We start from the raw sequence: 22,698 nt of genomic DNA, 5'->3' as shown, positions 1-22,698 counted from the left end.
AACCAGTAATTTCTCGGCTAGACTCGAATTTCCTCCGCAGATCAGTCAATCATCTTTAGGTCCGCCTGGACCTGTCATCCGAACCTTAGGAGGAGAAATCTTCTCAATGATTTCATACTGGAGCAAATTTTTAGTGGAAATTACACTTGGAGATGTCCACCTCTAGTCGAAAATCTTTCAGCTGCTTGGCAAAAGAAGATGGGACAAAGGCCGCCAGCACCTTTATCTCAAACTCTAATCTTCATTTCGCCTGTCACACATTATAGCCGAACTCCGACCCTAGGTCTTCCTTAGAGTCCTTAGCAGATCACCAAAGAATGTCGCCACTATGTATAATCGCCACTCAGACACTTACAAGGCAGCCTACGCTAATAAGTACCAGCCACATTCTTGCAACAACTGAGAATACTATACGCCACCGACCATACAGATTCTAAGAACAACAAATACTCAACAAAGGATAACAAATCTCGAAAGAGAAACCGAGTTAAAGATACATAAGAGGAAAGCTCTAGTTCTCAAACCCATGATTCTGCATGGATTAAGGATACCATCAATAAGAGAATTAACAATGCCTGAAGAAGTATCAAGCAGGAAGGATAATGAGAGAAGAGGTCATCTCGAAGGGCAACCCTTTATGTCCGAGCATTCTACTAGAACATTTTCTTGAGAAATTAAAGCTACTGCCTTTGGATTCTTATGATGGTTTGGGAGATCTACTAGGCCATGTTAATAATTTTAATATTAAAATGAGATTACATAATGTCTCAGATCCTATCAGGTGCAGGATCTTTCCCACAACCCTGAAAGAAAGTGCTCAAAAGTGGTATTAGAGCTTGTCGGATGGCTTTATATATGATTTTGCTATACTTGCTGAACTATTCAAAGCTTGGTTCATCATAAGCATTCCTCCGAAGAAGAGGTCAAGTGATATGAAGAAGTGTATCCAAAGGCATGATGAGAGTTTGAAGGATTTTGTGGAAAGAATTAACAAAGAAGTTGTACATGTTGAAAAACTCAACCAGGATACAGCTATCGATGCAATGACCGACAATACCTATATGAACAAGTTCAAGGACTCGCTAACTGTCGATCCACCAGAGTCATATGCCGAGCTCATGGACCGAGCTCACAGTTTTATCAGACTGGATGAGGATTAAAAAGTGGGAAGGAGATCCGATTATCATAATCGATCAAGAGGTAAATCTAATCAACCTAAGCAGGGGTCCAGAGATGATAGAAGAAAGAGTGACTCAAAGAGCAGCAGCAAAAAAGACTTTGCTCCTCTAAACACGTCAAGGACCAATATCTTGATGTGGGTTCAGAAGAATAAGGGCGACATTCGATATCTGAACCCTATGAGGGAATAAACTGCAGACTCAAGGAATAAAAACAAGTTCTGTAAGTTCCATAAGGGTCATGCTCACAATACTGAGGAATGCATTCATCTCAAAAAGGAGATTAAAAGGTTAATTGAGAGAGGCCATCTTAAGCGGTTCATTACTGGGGAGAAGGTCGGTTTGGCAGAAATAGAGGTTCTAGGAGATTCAAAGGATCAAAGGATAGAGATCACGAGAGGTCCCTAGAAAAAAAGAGACGAGAAGAGAGGATATGTGAACGTGATCTTTAGTGGAGCTATATTTGTTGCTAAAAGCTCCAAGATAAAAAGGGGCCAGGTTATGATGGCCGAACATGAGAAGCTCCCGGGTATAGTCTTCTCCGAAAAAAGATGGAGATGAGATGCCTCACTAAGATGCCTTGGAAATGCCAGGATTCGCTGAGAGATACTGGGTAAGGAGGCTATTTATTGATCATGGAAGCGCAGTCAGCATCATGACTCTGGAGTGCTACAAGGCCATTGGTAGCGAGGTAGTGAATATGAAAGCTTGCACGACACCACTTCTAGGCCTAGGTAGCCAACCAGTGCAACCTTTAGGAATTTCGTATTTGATTGTAGAGCTCGGACAGGAAACTAGAAGGGCAAACATAATAAAAGAGTTAACTAAAAAGTGGCAAATTTTGTTCATGGTAATCGACATTCCATTCACGTACAATGTAGTCTTCGAACGACCTATGCTGATGGAAACCAAAGTAGCCACGAGCATTCATTATTTAAAGCTGAAAATACCGACTTTTAGAGGGGTAATAACCATGCTAGCAATCAGAAGATGGAGAGAGAATGCTACCTTACTAGGTTAAAGGGATCATGTCAAGCACTCCTTACTGCCAAATGAACTTCTCAATCACATAAAGCAATCTAAACACCATAATTCATAACGTCTCATGAATAATGCATTATCTTATTAATACTGAAAGTAAGAAGGATACAAAACTAAACTCAAACAATGCAACAATTTAATACTAAGCCAACATAGTAAAGAAATTCCAATGGATTAAATCAATCTAGCTACACATGTTCATGTTTAAAAACAACTAGGAAATCAATTATAATGAAAGAATAACAAAAATGAAACATATACACCCTTTTCTCTCGAATTAGATGAACAGCTCCAAATCTGAATCAGCACTACGATTGATTTACCCAATTGCCTCTCGATTTGCTCCACTACTGTTTTGCACTCGGAACCTTGCGATTACGGGGTTCTCACTCTCTACAACTCTCTCCCGAACTCAGTACTCCACAAAAATCGAACCAGCTGCCAAAACTCTCCTCCTGCCTTCTTTTTTCTAGCTTAAGAAATCGCTTTCCTTATATAATTATCCCAGCACGACCGTGGTCATGGCCGTGCTGGTCAGCACGGCCGAAGTCTAGGCCGTGTTGAACCTTCGGATCTCGCAAGTTAGGTTTTCTTCCTGGTCGTGCCCCCGCCGGTGCTGAGCCACCACGGGCCGTGCTGGAGGCTGTGATAGCCTCGAAAACCGTGCCCAAAATGCCACATTTGAGGATCAAAGGCTAATGGTTGGTCACGGCCTTGACCTAGGCTGTGCTTAATGTTTGACATGCGAGCCCTTGTCCAATTTTGATGAGTTCCCTGTCCATTTTCGCACGTATTGATCTATAATTGCTCAAACATTGATGATGGTCTTATAAATTCTCTTGAAATGCAAAAGAACACAAAACATAGATGATCTTGGAATAAAAGCACAGTAATTGCTAAGAAAATACACAATAATATGCAAGCAAATATGTGTAAAACTATGCACATCAACTATTTTCAATCATATACTAATATTTAGCAATCAAATATAGGTTAGTTATAGTAATGCTTAAAAGTAAATTATATTAAAAATGAGAATTAGAACAATTGGTATATTAATAAAGGATAAAGCCTATTCAAGTAATGGATCTCCCTAATAAGTTGAATACTTCATGAAATAAATAGCAATTAAATCAAAACCAAAAGTTGAATTGGCATTCCACAAAATTAGGTAAAAACCTTTCTGAAGTGATTAAACCCATAATTCCTAAGAGGAGGGAAATGAATCTCTTCTCAAATCCACTCATTTATGTCATGCATTAAAATTGAAGAACTATTAAACTAAAGGATCTTGTAGATCTATCTCTAGAATTTCAATCAATCTGCAATCCCTAAGATGTGATCAATTCATAAATAGTCATCTTTAATCAATTTATAAAAATAAATCCCAATCAATATGTTGACTTATCAATTGAAATAGATGATTAAGTAAACAAATGAACAAAACAACTCATAGAAAAGATTTAATTGCATTAACTTTGAACCAATCCATACAATATAAATTAAGGTTCATAAAAATCCAACAAGTAAGAAGATTAATTGCTACACATTGTAATAAGGAAATAAAGATTAGAGAAAGAAGATTTCAAACTATTTATGGATGATTAAAGAAGAAAATCTTCAATCTTGGGAAACAATGATGAAAATGATACTCTTCCTTGAAAATAATCAATCAAAACCTAACAAATGAAAGTAAAACAAGTTTTCTAAGTATTTCTCTCTTTAGAAATGAAATAATGACTGAACTCCTCTAAAACAATCCTAAAAATTCCTTTAAATAGTGTATTTTAATTAACCACACGGGGAACACATGGGCATGTGACGTCCCAAATTCATCCATTGTCAAATCTTCATTTTCTAGGTAACACAAGCATGCGACCTATCCATGTGAACTTATTGTATATTCTGCCCTTTTTTATTGTGGGACACTGGAAGGCACACGGGCATGCTATCTTCCCGTGTCAAGCTCTATTATAATCTGCCATTTTTCTTGATCCACACGGTGAAGCCACACGGGCGTGTACTTCCCATGTGATGACGTCAACCCTTCATGAAAATGCATTTTTCTAAGCTCGATTACTGTGCTTTTTTATTCTAAAGACCTCTTTGCCTTGTTATATATTCCTAATTTGTAAAAGAACTAAAAACCAAGCTCTAAACAAACAATTAAACTCAATTGGAGGTAAAATCAATACAAAATATAGGTCAAAAGTAAATGTCTTTAGCACTTACCAAATTCCCCCACACTTGAGCAATTTCTTATCCTTAATAGAATCAAAAACAAAGAAATGACGAACCCTCTCTCCACTAAAAAGATATTAAATAACTTAAAAGTCAATCATTTATGAAGACAGTCTAGAACCATTAGAAAAGTATCAATCCTCGAATGATAAACCACAAACTAGAGTATTCTCTTAATAGGAGCAAGGAAAATCAAAGACTTGAAACCTAAATTTAGAGAAATGAGCATTCTTTATAAACCACTCAAAACATTGAAGAGATATAATTAAAGATTTTCCCCCTCAGTGACAAACCAAATACTTATGTTGCTCAGTACTTATTAGTATTTTGTTTAGACAAGATTAAGTTTGGGCATATTCGAAATTGTCATTCTAGCCTTTTGACGCGAGTGTGAACATTTGTGATGCCGACTCCTGGTTACTCAATTAGAGTTACAATTTCAAAATACTATACCTATTCTCAGAGTTTCCTTTTTGGTTTGTAACTTCTCTTCTTCTTTTTTATATTAGACCTTTTCTGAGAAAAGAGGAATAGAGTAGTGATACACTCATTTTATGCATAGTAATTTAGTACTTTGTATGGCTAATTATGATAATTCTATGGTGATTTCAGTGAAATTATTATGAATTTATTCACTTGGTTGAGTTATTTATAATTTCAGGTAATTTTGGTAAAAAATAGGAGTTTTTTATTTTAATTAAGCAAGTTAAGGAAGATTGGAGGGCATAGGAGCAAAAAAGAGCATATTGGAAACACTTCAACAAAGATAGAACTTCCACGAGGTAGCGCAAAGGGCATATAAAAGAAACTTACTGCCGCAAGCGCGGGGCGTGCCAATTTCAGCACTAAGAATTTTAGTCTATTTTATGTATTTTTGGGTTTTTAGGTCTTTTTAATAGCCTTGGGCTATATAAACATTAGTAGAGGTATTCTTAGGTATTCGTGGAGATATTCTAGGGTTAGGAGGCAAGTTTCTAGAATTAGAAAAAGTGGCTAAAGGCAAGGATTGAAGAAGATTCAAAGACCAAGATTGAAGGAATTCCGTCAAGATCCAAGAATTCTTTCTCCCCTTCTTATTTTACTTTATTATTCTTACATTCAATGAACTCATTTAATTTTGTTAGTTTCAATTATATTATGAGTAACTAAGTTTATTTTTTAGAATTTGGTGGAAACCCAGTAACCTTATTCTATGATTTGATTTAGTAATATTCCTTGATTCTTGGTTTAATTATTTTGACTTATTATTCTTCTACTTAATGTTATTGTGCATATAAAGATCTAATATTTGCAATTAAGTATTAAGCGAAGTAACGACAATTGAAATTTGATATTAATTTAAAGAATATTAAGCAATGACTATTAAGACTTAGACATAAAGCTTATAAGGTTCTTGAGATTTGCTTAAATTTGCCATAGAACTTAATGAATTTAAATTAATAGAATTGACCACAACAGTAAGCAAGGAATTAATGAATATGGTGGTATGATTGAAATAATATATTTGCTAATTTGGTATAAATTATCTTTAAAATAAATTAAACTAGATTTAATAAATATTTAATCAAATTATAGAAGGGTTAGTATGGTGGAAACTTAGTTCAGGTTTTTATTAACTTGATTTCTTTATTATGATTTACACTTTTAGTTTTAATTATTTTCAAACTCAGTCTAAACTATTTTGATCTAGATAGTATAAAACTATAATATATTTTGGTGTTAAATAATGTAAAAAAAAAAGTTTAAAATTTTTGTATTTAATATTTTATTTATTTTTAATATTTTATAAACTATATTATTTTTAAACTGCTTTAAAAAAAATGTTAATTTACTCGCTTTTAAAAAGTAATTTTCAAAATCAAAAAGAAATTTTTTTTAAATTGAGTATCACAGTGCATAACCTAGACTATTAACAGGGTTGCAATCTTTGGTAATCATATGATCATATCCATCAGCACATTATCAAAAACAAAAAACAAAATACAGATATATTGTAATAGTAAGGTAAAAAAAACAACAATGACATTTTCTTTTCTACACCATGTTTTTTTGCTAATGAGAAGGCCTAAGAATTAATATACAAGAAAGCACTACAGCCAAACCTTCAAGCTTACCTCATGATCCTAAGAACTTGTCAACCCTGCTATTTGCTCCCTCCGACAAAAACTTCATGCAAATGGGTGGCTTAACTCCTGCTAGAGCTAGTATCGAACTAGGCAAAGTCCATATTCCATCCCCGCAAATCAAACCGGAAGCCACTGCTGGGCCAAAGGCATCCGCCTTTGTCTTGTTGATCTTTTCCCAGACAAACAGAATGAAGCTTCCTACGCACATGTCAATGGCGAAGTATGGCCCCAAATAGAAAGGTATGGCCATTGCCATTGGGAGAGGTATGAATCTCGCCCATCTCTTACCCAATGTGTCTTTGATCACGTCTATCAGAATGGCAGCACCAAAAAACACATAACAAAGCAAGAGGCAATCCTTTGGCAGTGCTGAGAAGCCCTGTACCCCCAAAATTGCCATGTTTCTGTATATAACAGCATTAGGAGAAGGGTATTCACTTCCAGGCTGCCCAAGATCATCAAACGCTTTGTAGAAGAGCCAAAAGACACAAGGGGAAATTATGCAACCCATCGCGGTTCCAATTACTTGGCTCACAAACATTGACCGTGGTGAAGACAAGGTTAAGTAACCTGTCTTAAAATCCTGGGTTAGGTCAGAGGCTGTGGCGACGATGTTCATCATGACTCCACAAGCTGCAAGTCCAGCAATAACTCCACCATGTGAGGCCCCAGCCCATGCGCCAATTGTGAAAATAGCAAGCTTCCCATAGGTGGAGGCAAGGGACCAGTCAGTGAGTCCACACCCATAAGCATTACAAAATGCCAAGGTTGGTGCAAAGAAATAGATGACCAGTATGTAATACCATTTGAGCTGGTGAAAAATGTGCGGAAGAGTGGCAGTAGAAATGGCAGCAATTGCAACATAGCTTGCAATAGCAAACCATGTCGGAATTTGATCCTTGAGAAACAGCCGAGTCCGACGTTCATCGTCATAAGAGAAGTTACAGCTCCTGGGAGAAAGTTGGCCAGCATTAGGAAGGAAATTTCTTGCACCTCTATTTCGAAGTTGGAGAAACAAGGCAACCAGTGTCCGGGTGAGCACCTTGAAGAAGTTGTATAGACCATCACCCAAGATCATGGCGATAGCAATAAAAACCTGAGTTCAATACTTAAGCTAGTCAGTGCTAATGAAAATCCTTTGCGAAAAATATTTTGAATTGTGCAAGGCCATTCTAACACTTCAATAGAAACTTACCCTGTAACCTTGAAGGCCATGTATGTCATTTGAGCTCAGTGCTGCAGGATACCAATCACCCTTTCTAGTATCTATCAGAGGCCACATTAGACCCCAGGAAAGAACTCCTCCAAGCAAAACTGATATGTTAACAATATAAGGGCAAATCATTCCAACTCCAACATATGTTGCTGAGAAATCAAAGTAAAACCTGCATACACAAAATAATTACATATTTATAACAGAATTTGTGAAGGTAAGTTCTTTGTCTCCAGTATAATGCTTTTACATTAATTAAATTTATTTGGAAGTTAAGTAATATATTTACTTGTTTTTATATGCCTCGAGTCCAAATGTAGGGAAGCTACCAAATCCACAACCATCTCCTGCAGCATAGAACCATTGAAAGAAACCCCACAAGAAGCTGAAAGAAAAGAACTTACCCAGTGTCTTCACTTGTTTCCTACAATGGAAAAACCAAGATGGTCAGGAATATCTTACAGTTGCTACATACTCATATCCAATTAAGATAAACTGCAAGTCCGACAAGAGGTTACTTTGCTAGCTTGGCTCCTGCAGGAGTGTGGAAACTGTTGATGAGATGAGCAGTTGCAGTGCCACTTGGATATGTCAATTTGAAGTCTATGATCATGATCTGAGGCCAATCAAGGTGATTAGAGGAAGAAATCTCAAACAAAAACTGGGAGAATACATTCTAAAGGAAACAATGTTAAAAGAAGAATATTAAAAAGGTCAATTTAATTTTTGGTTGTTAGTACACTTCACATCCAATTTATAGATACTGTATTTTGTACCTTCCTGAGTGGCACCACGGAGAAAAGGCCCAGAAAGCTAACTACGAATAGGAAGCCAATCATCCAAGGTAATGAGGGATTTTTATGATCAATTTTGTCTTCTGCTGACTGTTTGGCAATAGTCTCACTCATTCCAAAGAGGTAACTCCCAAAACCTCCTAATTTTACATCAATGATAAAAACATTAAATTTTTAGCAAACCACTAAATATCAAACAATGGAACTGATTCACTCAGTACAAACTCCAAAATACAGATTCATCAATAACCGCAAATAATCATCAAGCAGGGGCATAACTTCAGAAATTTGGAAATTTCATCTCACAAATTAGCCATTTATTAAAATTGTTTGGATTCTAATCAAATAGCATAAAAAGGTCTTCTGTTGACCAATTTAAACATGAAATTGATATAATTCTTCTAAAAATAATTCAACTCTTAGGCTTATAAATAAGTTCGATAACTAAAATCAGTCCAACAGGCTATAAATAACTCAACTGGACCCACCAGTCTGAATCAGACATAATCAAGCAGCACTCCATTATTTATTCATTTCATATCAGGATTGCTTCATGAATGTTACTAAAAGACTAGGACCAAATAACTTTACTTCAATACAACTTCACAATGGTTAATGGGCATTGTCTTCATGGGATCATGCATCTCCTAATATTTATATAAGACAGCAGTATTTCCAGGAAAGAAATGTCTTCAACAACCACAAAGCACCAGAAAGTTTTTTGGGCAAGAGAAGGTAATGCAGTATGTTTTTTAGTGTAGAAAACATGGTATATTACTCAATCCCCTGAGAGTTTGCTCTAATGATTAAAAATTACTAACTGTTCAGAATGAACATTTAATATGCACAAAATTTCATATGGCATTGGACCTGACCTGTTTTTTCGACAAACATGAGAGCATAATAATATCAGCCTAAACCACATGTTGATCCATGAGTTTTAACTGTTCTGAAGAACAGCTCATAAGAATTATTTGATTTAAGTTAAAATAAAGGAGCTTATAAAACAAAGTTTTTATAAAATGATGAATAAAACTTGATGTCATTAAATAAAAGGGTAACTTAGATGAGTTTCAACTTGAGACAATGTAGTTGTTGTTAACCTACTATTAATGTCTTTTTTCTTTTTAAGAAGAAGAAGAAGAAGAAGAAGAAGAAGAAGTCAACTTTGGAGTTTAACTTCAAAGAGGTCACTTTTGGAGTTTAACTTTCTCCAATTTAGCAATAAAATAAACAATTATATCCTCCTTTTATGAACAAAACAAATGTACACCCTCCTTTATCTCTATTAAATTATATATCCTCCATCATATCCCAAAATTAATATTATAAAATCTCTAAAATCATAATCACATCCTGCTTTAGCTACACTTATAAAAGATAAAATAAAACAAAAATGACAAGAGGCTGCAACCTACTGATAGATATGTGTCTACACACTATGGGCATGTTTGGAATAGTCATTGGGTTTTAAAAAATAAGTTTAGAATTCTTTTATTTAATAAATTCATTTTTTTATAATCTGCATTCATCAAATCTCATTTTGAAACAAAATATTAATTTACTTACTTTTCTTCAGAACAGAAGTAGTATTCATAACTCAAAAAAAAAAAAGTTTTTTTAATTTTTTTAAAGCACTTTTACCAACCGCAATACTAATGGAGGCTTAGAACCTTTAAAAAAAAAGAAAAGAAAATACAACCACAAAGAACAAACAAACAACTCATATTATTTATATCTATTTAAAAGAAAGGAAAGAAAAAAAAATCTCGTCTTTCACTGGAAAGAGGATAATATTGTAACTTAGTAAGTCCTCTCTTTTTCGGCTCCTCAACCATACCATCTCTAGTTGAAGAAAAAGACAATTAAAAGAAGTAGACACTTTTATCTTTTCTACTTTGTTTGTTCTTTTTGCATATTCCTATCTTCATCTTCCATACTTGAAAAATCAACAATAAAAACATCTTTCTATGGTAATCTACTTTACCAATCAATGTTACATAAGTATCAATCTTTACAATCAGTTCAATCTTTAGTTAAAAAAAGAAAACATCACAAAGTTATGCCTTGATTTAACAAGTAATTAAATTTAAAGTAGAAAAAAATAAAAATAATAAAGGGGATCAAAAAGAAGAAGAAAGTACCACTGAAGGCGATTCCGGAGGAGGCAACAACACAAGTCTGGATAACAGTGTTCTCTTGTCTTGTAAATGGTTGGCTGAGTAACCGAAACTTGGAAAGAAAAGATGTCCAAATTTTGAGGAAAAAGAAACCCAAAAGACCAGCAGATACATTGAGTAAAGGTAAAATCCCAGTCGTTAGATTTAGCTTCATTACTATGAAGCTGAATAATATACTCAGCACAAAGCTCACCAAGAATGCCCTTACAGTCAGTTGCTTTCTCCATGATGGCACTTCCTGCTCTTCGAATATCTGCTCTACTGAATAGTACTTTCGGTGCCTTTCTTTTTCTTCTTCTTCCTCCTCTTCTGAGTTCTTGTTCTTCTTCTCCAAATCAAGACCCACTTCATTTTGCTCCATCTTTATTCAATCTGATGAATTGTTTTCTGGTGTTTTGGTTCAATCAAGTAAATGGGTAGTTGAATTTCTCACCTTTTGTGGTTGTTGAAGTGGAATCAGAAAGGGAGTCATACGCGCGAAGGGAAAAGATGGAGCAGAGATGATGGAGGTAGTGAGATTTTTTTATTTTTTTTTTACTGTTATAAGTGATGCAAAATTCATAATCAAGCTGGGTTGTCTCGGTGCTGGCTAAACAAGTCTGTTTCCAATTTGACTTTATTGAATTAAACAAACCCATTACCTGTCCTTCATTATTATGAGAGAGGACTTGAAATTATCACACTTTTTTTTTTTTTTTTTATAAAAAAGATTTCATAAACGGTATGTTGATTTTTTTTTTTAATTTCTATTATTTTAATTTCTATTATTTCAATATAATAATTATTTTTCTTTCTAATTAAATCCTCTGCGCTTATTTTCAGTAATTGTCGTTTGCTGCTATTTTGATGATAAATAGTTTTTAATTTAAATATTGAAATTGCAATTTTTATTTTTTAAGACATAATGTATGTAATTTGACTACTAATAAATTGAATATATATAGTAATATAATGAATGATATAATTGAGAATATTAAAATAGAAATTTTAAAATTCTCTTTTAATAGATTTTCATAATTTTATATTTTTTTCAAATATTATTAGCTGAAATGATAGAAGCAATAAAAAAAGGTGAATTGATCTTGAATTAAGTAAGATTTTTAAAGATTTAATTATTTTTTAAAAATTGATAAATTTTTAATAATATTTACAGAATTGATAATTTTATAAATAATTTTTATAAATTTATTTTAAAAAATACTTTTAAAGATATTATAGACTTTATGATTTTCAGAGACTATTATTTATCTATTATTAAATTATTTAAAAATAAATTTTATTATTTATTATTTATTATTTTATTCATTTTTCTTTCTACATTTATTTTAAATATTATTTCACTTAATATTATCTGCAATCTCGTATACAAGTAAGACTTTATTTTATTATTGTGTTAATTTTTAAATTTTCTATCTCAAAATATTAATGTGAGTGACGGTTTCGGGCGCACACCCAAGTGTCTTTAGCAATTACGGTATTGTAGGCATTATGGGCTTTTCAACCTAATTGGAAATACCCTAACTAGTCATTGAGACTAGCGTAGAAATGGGAGTCACCACCCGGATAATCACCGAGATACTTTTACTAATGAGTGGCGTTTCTCATATTTTATAAGGAAGCTTACGCCATAGATGGATCCGGAAGCCAACTTTCTCATTTGTGTATATTTATCTTTAATTTTATTATTTAACAAATTATTCCATATAAATGCAAGCAATTCATACACAGGCATGCCAAAACAACACACATAATACACCTAAGTCTAATATATTTTATCAAGCCCAGCCCGTGTTTAAGTTTGTTAATCTAGCTTACTAGTCAATTATGTACAAGGCCTACCTAGTCTAGCCCAATTACCAATTATGTTCTTGAATTCCAACTTTTAAACCTAATAGACTACTCGTTATGAGAAGGTCATTCATTGTGATCTTAATCCTAACTAAACTCTAACTAAACATGCCAAAGCCCGCTAGTCTACTTGGATTTTAGAGTTTCGGCCCAATTAAGATTGATTAGCCTATTAGACTACTAGATATGTCACGACCCGATCTGTGGGCTCGTGACCGGTACTAGGGAATGGGTAGGCGTAAGGCCACTGAATCTCGTAGTAAGCCTGACACTCACTGACTTAAATAAAATCATCTAATATTTTTGATGTCATGATTTCTTAACCATTACATTCCACATATTTAATTCAGTCTTCCAGAAGAATTAAGCAAGTCCCGAAAACTATAATAATTTACAACTGACAAGTCTACTATTTCTACTACGGAGAATCTAAGATTTTACAATTTAACATACCAAATCAAATACACCACCCGATGATAAAGGAGTCGGGTTACTAGATAAGGGTCGCGGGAAGACTAACAGTCACGGATCTGGAAAACAGTAAAATTGAGATTGTCAGTCTCGAGAGTGAGTTAAAATCATATATCCAAAAATAATTTCAAACACTTCAATAACACATTTATCTAATTTAGAATAAACATTGGGTCATGCTTAAATAAAATAGTTTTCACACACTACGGGACGGAATACTTCAGTAGAACCCTAATCCCAACACTAGCATCTCGGTCAATCTTAACTCTAACATCCCGACTAATCTCATTCCAACAGGACTGGCGCTCAGAGAGCGAAGCTCAACCAGGGTCCTTAACTCCAGTCTGGTCATTTAATTTTCACTATCAGCCTTAGCCTTTTGGCTCTTTTATTCCAATAAGACTGGAGCCTAGAGAGCGAAGCTTGGCCAAGGACCTTACTTCTAGTCTAGTCACTTAGGTATCCAAATAAGCTGGCGCCCAGAGAGCAATGCTCGACCAGGGACCTTTACTCCGGCAAACACACTCTACTAAGCCCAGAGAGCGATGCTGGACCAGGGCAAATCCTAAACTTTTGTTTTTAAATTTACCCATTTACCCTTTTTCCATCACTCTCGAATTTACATCGGTACACTCATTAAACCAATATGTTCTACTATTGTCCCATCCCGTGTCATCATGCAATGATAAAATCAATAATAAAGGAGAACATACATGAATAGTAATTAAAAAGCATAATACATATGAATAATAATTAAATTAATAATTAAACTTGCAATCAATTAATCACGATAACTATTTAAAATTATGCATGACACGTGCATAACAAATATATGACTTTAACTCACAGCTTTGGTGACCTCCTAGCTCTGCTCCGGTGCCTCGGGTAGAGCGAGCCGAACTGACAGATCATCTAATCACGGAAAACAATTAATCAATAACGCTGAAACAGTTGACCATTAACCCTAGATCTAGATTCCTAGGACTGACTGCCTAAGAATCTTGACTGGGGTAAATTCTACCGAAAATTCGGCAAAACCTCCCCTAAACCACGAACGTTTACCCCCCGTAAAACGGGTCCAGGACCAGAAAAACACTTCAAAAAATCAACAATTTAATACAATGGGAGTCGGGTCCCCAAGACTTCACTATTTTTCCCGACTTCCCCACACAACACAATTCATGACTATGGCAGGCAGTCTGACAAACAGTTATTTTTACACACAAATATTATCTAATACTCAACACAAATCAACAAGCATATAATAAACCAGAGAATTTCAAAATCAACAGGCCAGAGAAAAATTACCGAGACGCTTGATCGCTCGGTCGACTCGTCTCCAGCCGCCGGAGTCCGATCGACGATCCAAACACACCATCGGACTCGAAACGACGCGCTGATGATGATCCCCGCTTCCGATTTTCCGATCCGACTCCCAATCATCCGAAGAGATTTGCGGACGATCTCGGCCCTCGATTTGCAAACGGAGCCCGATCGCCACGAAACCGGTGCCATTGCAAAGCTTGAGCTGAGGGGAGTCCGGATATGCCCTTCTATCGTCCATCCACCGCCGGAGCTCGCCGGAAATGCCAAAAAATGCTGCTGTCATCACCTCACCGGAACTCCCTCCTCCTGCCACCAAAGCCGACGCCGCCGCCACCAAAAAGAAGCCCTCAACTCATCGTTTAAAACAAGACCAACCTCGCCGCCCGCCGATGACTCCCCTTTTTTTTTGTCTGCATGCATTGGACTCCCCTCTCCCACCACTGGCGTCTCGAGCGGCCTCCACCTGCCACGGACGACAGCCCCTCACTCTCCTTCCCCGACGTCTCCTTCCTCCCTCCTCTTCTCTTCCTTTCTTTTCTTTTCTTCTTTCTTTCCTTCCAATATCGACATTAGGTCCCTATATTTTTCTTTCTTACCTTTTGGTCCTTCAACTCTTTTAATTACTATCAATTTCATCCTATAAAAATTCCAATTAACCCCTAAACTTTTCTTTATCCTTTCAATTAAGCCCCTAACTATTTAATTTGGGCCAAATTAGAATTATTGAAAATACATAATTACATATATACCCCTGCCGACATATTTATTTACAAAAATATCAAACTTACAAATTTTCATTAAACTCTCATAATAATAAAATTATACTTTTAATCCTCATCCCAAAATAAATTTTCAATTTAGTCTTAACACACAATTATTTAATTAATCAATTTGCTAACTATTTTCCAACTTAAAATTTAATACCACTAGTTAATTAAAATACCAATTTCCCCAAAAATTCTTTCATAAAAGCATCCTTTACAAATTTTTTCAAAATTTTCCAATATAATTTTATTTATATATATATATATATATATATATATATATACATTTGGAGAAAATTGAATAACCAAAATATAATTTATTTCTCAAATAATTTACTTAATTAATTTCTTAAAGATATTGGGTATAGAAAAATAACTCCTTTATTTGTCTAACATTAAAATTTCACTTAATTTATTTCAATTTAGACCAAATAAAAATAAAATAAAATTAATTTAAATAAAAACTCATTTATTAATCATTATTAATATTATCTTTATTAAAGAAAAAAATTTCGGGTATTACAAGATACATGTTGGATCAGTTTCTAGCCCTAAGTCTACATGACCCATTTTAATTAATCACTCACTTAATCATGATTTTGATTAACATTAAGTAAAAAAAATTATAAACAAAATAAGACAAAAAGTAAAACCTAATTATTACAATCCGCCTACAACTACGATTGCAAAAAAAAAAGACCTAAAACTATACAGCAACTAAAAATACATCAAAAAATGGCCAAAAATAAAAAGAATGGGAGTCTGGCACGAACAGCCGATCAGCTCTATAAAAAGAGTCGATCGGCTCTAGGGTCCTTAGGCAAATTTTCATCGATTTTCCTTCAATCCTCAACATAATTTTGTATTCTAGAGCCGAATTTCACATGCACAGACATTAAAAATCAATTAAAATGGGAGAAAATAGATTGACAACGTCAAAACAAAAGTAATGGAAGCCATTTAACTAATAAAAATCCTAGATTACTAAAAAACTCTAAATATTACAAACCAACAAAAGGCAATTAGAACAAAGGAATCATTCTTTAACAGGTTCAATTACTTAATCATAATGACAAATAGATCTAGATATTGATCCTATAAAATGTTTCTAATTAAATCTAAAATCCTAATTGGAAAAACATCAGATCTTAAAACCCTAAGTTCATATTATCAAAATTAAAACCCTATTAACATGCATATTCATAAAAGACCTAATCTAATCATACTTATCATATATCAAAATCCTAGTCATGTTTCTAAGAACAAATAATATAAAATAAATAAAATAAAAGAATGAATGAAAGAACCAATTTTATGATGAATGTGGATGTATAGTGGAAGAAACCTTCGGGTTGTCACCGTGGATGTTAGATATGCGAGTCTCAAGAGATGAGGATGCAGTTAAATTGAAAATCGAGTAGGAATCCAGTGTTGGATCTGGCTTTGAGAAATCTTCTGTCGATTAAAAAAATTTCTAAAAATGATCTTTAATGATTGGTTTGCTTCCTAAAATGGTTCTTTCTTCAATGGTTTAAATCTTCTAAGGACGACTAAGAACGACAATATTTTCGTTCTTTTTTGTCTAGATTTTTTGTCTGTTCTTTCTTTTTTAGTGTTTCTCCTATATCGATTTCACTCAGGGTCGATTTTTAGTTCTTGACTCCTCCTCCAAAATCCTAAATACCTCTTTCTATTTATAGATGTAGGGTTTCAAGAAAAATTCTAAAGAAAGCGATAGATTTTAGGAACATATTAATAAATATCTAATTTATTTTTAAAATTTAAATAATTATCGTTTAAAAGGATAATTATCATTAAGAAAACCTTCTAGAATCTATATTTGGACATGAAATCTTCATAAAAAAAGACGTCGTAGTGCAAAAATCTCAATCGGCATTATGTAAAGCTGATGGGCTCTATGTACAACGGATTAGCTCTACGTATAACCAATCGACTTTACACAAGAAAATTTTATAAAAATTTGCAATTAGGTTCCTGAATTTATAAAAATTACCATTTTAACTCTCAAACTTAATTTTTTCTGACAAGTAGGTCCAAAATTGATTTCAAAAAGGTAATTCCAACTGGATTAACCTCGACCCCACCCTCGGATTCATCTATCATTCACCTCCCGAGACCTGAGAAGATAGTAACTTCCATCAATAGGGTTATCCATTTTTTCCTCGATACCTAGATCTAGAAAAGAGATGCTGACAGCTACCCCCGATTTGTCGAAATTTATGAGCATGCAAATGTGTTAAATAAATAGTGACAAATGATAGACATCAAGGATATAGTAAAAGGATATGTAAGTTGTAAAAGCCACGCCTTCTAAGCTCAAACTTCGATTGCTGATTCACTCTGGTGCCATGCCAGCTTGTCTTGAGGACTTTGCCTGCTTAGTTTGAGGACTTCGCCCTACTGGAGATCTGAGGACTTCATCTGCTTGGATTTGAGGACTTCACCTGCTTAGATTGAGGACTTTGCCTATTTTTCGGGAATTATGTCCGTTGGAATTAAGATCTATGCCCATGGAATAGGGAGCTATATCCAATGATTTGTAAACCACGCCTATCGATTTGGGAACCACGCCCGTCTGATTTGGTAGCCACGCCTGTTGATTTTGGGAACCACGTCCGTCTGATTTGGGAGCACGCCAGATGATTTGGGAACCACGCCCGTATGATTAGGAGCCATGCTCGATAATTTGGGATCCATGCCCATCGATTTAGGAACTATGCCTGATGATTTGCACTTGCAGAGACTTCCCTCTTGCTTCTTAATTACTTTCTACTTTGGTATTCAATTATGTTGTAATTTCCGCTTTGGTTGTGATTTGGTATGTACTTTACTCTCTTAGATAACTTCAATTTCAGAATGTGTCTCAATTCTTTAGAACTTAAACGGATTCTCTACTTTCAAAAAATAGGCTAGTGAACTTCCATCGATGATCTTCCATTGATTGTATTCCACTATAGGATGATGATTATTCTACTTCAGGATATAAACTGATTTTCCATTTCGAGGAAAGAGCTAATCATCTTCCGCTTAGGGCTGTAAACTTGTGAACTTCCACTTTGGAAAGTAAATTGAGTGTAGATCAACACTTATTGCAGCGAGATTCTTATTCATCGAACTTTTATTCATTTTCCTATTACAGGTTAGTGGTACATATACAAGTGTATACAGATTATATTAAGCAAAATGTAATAAGGGTTCATAATATGCATGTTATCTATGACATATAATGTATTTCTAAAAATCATCCTTCAGTCTGGACAGAGGCATTCTGGTGCCCATCAATATCAACACTTCGAGAGTTCAATCACGTGCTCTTCAGCACATAGCATGGAGCCTAATGGTCGATGGAAAGAGATTGGGACAATGATGCATATCAAAGATCTAAAAGTCATAATGACCACAAGATGCATGGTTCTAGAGATAACTCAAGCATGGAAGGACTGAATAGTTTTTCCTAGAGGCTGTATTAATACTTGTGTAATAACAGTTCGCTTCATGACAATCTCATGCAAATAGCAATAAAATCTCTTTTCTTTTCTTACTTTTACACCCTAATTTTTGCATAAGCCACCTTTTCAGGTTTTCAACTTAGCAGGCTAATGTCTTAAGTTTTGCCTAAGCTGCCCTTTCGGATTTTCAACTTAGTAAACTCTATTTTTGTTGAAGCCTCCCTTTCGGATTTTCAACTTAGCATTTTCTTTTCTTTATACTTTTCTCTATTTTCTTATTTTCTCTTTTTACAGATTTGGTTACTCGAGTACTTGTAGTCTCTTTTGTCAAGCTTGGAGATGATTTCACTAATTTTCAGGACTTTTCTTGAGACAAGATTGAAAGACTCTAGTTCTACTTATTCATTAAGCTTGATGTCACGATTGATGATGTGCTACAAATTCTTGGATTTTTCCGCAAGAAACATAAGAATAAAAGTAAAAGAAGAAATAATCTTGGTTCTATTTAAATCTCATTGATAAGGGCATAAACATGTACATTTTCTATTTCATATAATACTACTCTTTTTATCAACTAGTCCTTTACGAATTTTCTAGTCGAATATTTTTTTTCTTCCCACTTTATTTTCTTAACTTTTGTTTGACTAGTCTGTACAAGTCTTCTAGTCAGCAGGATATATCTTTCTATATTTTTCTATTTTTTCAAAAGATAGTATCTGAAACTTGTGAACTTATTGCCCCCGAGATTTGAACTCCTTCTAGCAACTTTGAGCATAATAATTTTCTTGTCTCTTTTCTTTTTTGATATGGAAGTTTCTAACTCGATTTAGATTTCTTTTTAGAGTCAAATGCAATAGGTCTTGCACTTTTCAGGGTTAGAGCACTAACCTTTAATCTCTTCTATCTTTGGAGGTCCTTGTTGTTCTCAAGGTTGTAATTAATGTAATGGAGGATGAACTCGGCCTTCTTGCTTTGCCCCTAGTGTTTTGAATAATTTTGCTACCTTGAATTCAATATATTGTATCAAATACTATCTCATTTTTCTTTCTCTTTTCTGTTTTCTTTTTCTTTTGTTCTCTCACTTTTATCTCTTCAAGAGTTATGTTATGTTCGATAGAAATGTACCTAGGATTGTATTTATGCCTAAATTAAATAAATCAATTCAAGTGGAATTAATGTCAAACATACTCATGTAATAATTATTATCATGCAAAATACCATTAGGATAAACGTTATAAAATAAGTAAAACCGAAGTTATATCACTAGTCCTAAAAGCATAATCATATTTTTATGTTAAAACAAATCAAGTGGTAAATCTTATGAAGCTTCATCATCTTCAAATGGTGGGTCTTTGATCTCTATGGCTTCAAAGTTTTCCATGGTCCAACTAGCTTTAGCATTTTCAATTTCTTCTACTTGTAAGCTATCATCGTACAAGCTTGCGAAGGTCTTGGGATTCATCATGGGCAACTTTTCCACCCAAGATAGGAGAACATTATGGACTATCATCCGAAATTGATCCTTTTTAGAAGGCTTGTTCTTCATTAGAACTACTTTGTTTCTCTATCTAGTCAAGAATTCAGAAAAGGAATCATTAGGTTTTTGCTTTGTCGATCCCAAATCCCATATAAAGACTTCTAGGTGAGCATTATAGTCATATTGCTTCATAAAAGCATCACAAAGCCTTTTCCAATCAGACTTGATGGAGCTTTCCAACCTATAGTACCAGTTCACAACTAGCCCTTCTAATGAGAGTACAAACAGCTTGATGATTTAGGTCTTAGCCAAATGAATAGTACTCATGACAGTAGCATATTACTTCAAGTGCACTTTTGGATCTCCAGTTCCATTGAACTTCTGCATTTCAAGCATACAAAATTTAGGAGGTAATTTATCCTTTCCAATCAACATCAGTTCGTTAAAATCAAAAATTAAATCTAAATCTTGATCTTTCAGCATATCTTGTATCTTGTCAAGCCTTTTAGTTGGATTCTACAAAATCTTAGATTTCGTAACAGCTTTTGCAGTAAGAGCATACTCTTTCTTAGCTTGTTCTAGCATGTAGTCATCTAAGTTCCAGAGGTGCTCACTATGTGCTTCCACATCATGAGTAGTAGTAGCAGTAATTGCAGGGGCAGTATCAGCCTTTTGGATAGTCTGTTTCCTAAAAATCTCAGCCAAAGCTTGCTGGAGTTCCTCTCGGATCATAATCCTTAGGTTAGCCATGATTGCAGTTTTGATAGCATCAATGTCTTGCTTGTGGGCTATCTTTCTTTCAACTTCTGAAGTGCTACTTCTTAGGCTCGTGTTTTGATTGCTAGTGAAATGGGCCCTCTTGATATCCATTCTTGTCTTATCCAAACTAAGGATGATAATCTAAAATGGCTTCAAAATAAAGAGTTAGTATGATACATGAGATGCATACCATGCATGATGTAGATGTAATGCACAAGGACAAAGAAGAAGAAGTTAGCAAATGCAGTAGTATACAGTTTATCCTTCCAACCTTATTACTTCCGCACATGGTTCGTGGTGAGTGTTTCTTCCTTAGAATTTTGGGTTTGGGTTTTATATCAATAGGGGATAGTAGGCTCAAAGTGCATGCCATAAGCTCTCAAAGCAAATTAAACGAAACAAGGCAATGTTTCTCAGTGTAAGCATAAAAGCCTGCATATTTTGGGCCTAAAGTCTGGTTCCACATTTCTAGGCCAAGGCCTTTTAATACTTGGGCTTAAGATACTTACAAGGACAAACATCTCATATAAGAAGCAATAGGGTACCTAGGGGAGATTACTATAGTCATTACCATGAGCTGAGTCTTGGGTAAGGATAAAAGGCTCTAACAAGCAAAAAGTGTTCTTCCATGGCCCACCTTCCCAATCAAGGGTCCATACGACGAAGGAACTTCACTCATTACTTATGAGTGATGGTAGCCAGTGTCGCAACTTTAGAACTCGAGTGGAACCAAAGAACTACTAGCCGATGCCATTGGGGCTATAGGGACCAATGTGTACAATATGTGAGAGTGTAGTGATGGAAGAATAATATGTTAAATAATAAAATTAAAGACAAACATATATTGGAATCAGCTTCTCTTATCCCCAATGGAGTAGCCACTGTGGACAGTAGTTTCAGGTACGCAACCAAGTGTCTTTAGCGACTACGAGACTGTAAGGCTTTTCAACCTAATCGGGAACACGCTAACTAGTCATTGAGACTAGCACAGAGATGGGAGTCGCCACCCAGATAATCACTAGGACACTTTTACTAATGAGTGGCGTTTCTCAATTCCATAAGGAAGCTTACGCTATAGAGTCTAGAGATGGATCCGAAAGCCAACTTCCTTGTTTGTGTATATTAGTTGTTAATTTTATTGTTTAACAAATTACTCCCTATAAATGCAAGCAATTCGTACACAGGCATGCCAAAACAACAAACATATACACCTAAGTCTAGCCCATTTTATTCAAGCCCAGCCCGTGTTTAAGTCTGTTAATCTAGCTTACTAGTCAATTATGTATAAGGCCTACCTAGTCTAGCCCATTTAACAATTATGTTCTTGAATTCCAGCTTTTAAACCTAATAGACTACTGGTTATGAGAAGTCCATTCATTGTGATCTTAACCTTAACTAAGTTCTAATTAAGCATGCTGAAGCCTGCTAGTCTACTTAGATTTTAGGGTTTCAGGCCCAATTAAGGTTGATTAGCCTATTAGACTACTAGATTCATGTTGGATCATTTTTTAGCTCTAAGTCTGTATGGCCCATTTTAATTAATTAATTATTTAATCATGTATTTTATTAACATTCAGTAAACAAAAATATAAATAAAATAAAGCAGAAAGTAAAATTTAATTATTACAATCCACCTACAACTACAATTGCGAAAAGAAAAAGATTGTACAACAACTAAGAGTACCTAAAAAATTGGCCAAAAATACAAAAAATAGGAGTCTGGCACGAACAACCGATCGGCTTTATGTGAAGAATCGATCGACTTTAGGGTCCTTAGGAAATTTTCATCGATTTTCCTTCAATCCTCAAC

At 34.6% G+C, this 22,698-nt stretch overlaps 1 protein-coding gene across 1 annotated transcript; it reads right to left on the bottom strand.

The window, feature by feature from the left end:
• Positions 1 to 6,425: 6,425 nt before the first annotated feature.
• Positions 6,426 to 11,517, bottom strand: LOC8280534 (probable metal-nicotianamine transporter YSL8). The gene is made up of 6 exons (XM_002520048.4): positions 10,738 to 11,517; positions 8,576 to 8,733; positions 8,318 to 8,415; positions 8,089 to 8,223; positions 7,782 to 7,971; positions 6,426 to 7,682 (listed from the first exon to the last, which is right to left on the bottom strand). The coding sequence occupies exons 1-6, from the start codon at positions 11,132 to 11,134 to the stop codon at positions 6,576 to 6,578; spliced, it is 2,085 nt and encodes a 694-aa protein (XP_002520094.1). The 5' UTR covers positions 11,135 to 11,517; the 3' UTR covers positions 6,426 to 6,575.
• Between the last annotated feature and the right edge of the window lie 11,181 nt (positions 11,518 to 22,698).

Source organism: Ricinus communis, chromosome 2 (genome assembly GCF_019578655.1).
Source record: "Ricinus communis isolate WT05 ecotype wild-type chromosome 2, ASM1957865v1, whole genome shotgun sequence".
Lineage (NCBI taxonomy): Eukaryota > Viridiplantae > Streptophyta > Magnoliopsida > Malpighiales > Euphorbiaceae > Ricinus > Ricinus communis.
Note: the sequence above shows the minus strand (reverse complement) of the source record. Positions and strands in the feature narration are given on the sequence as shown.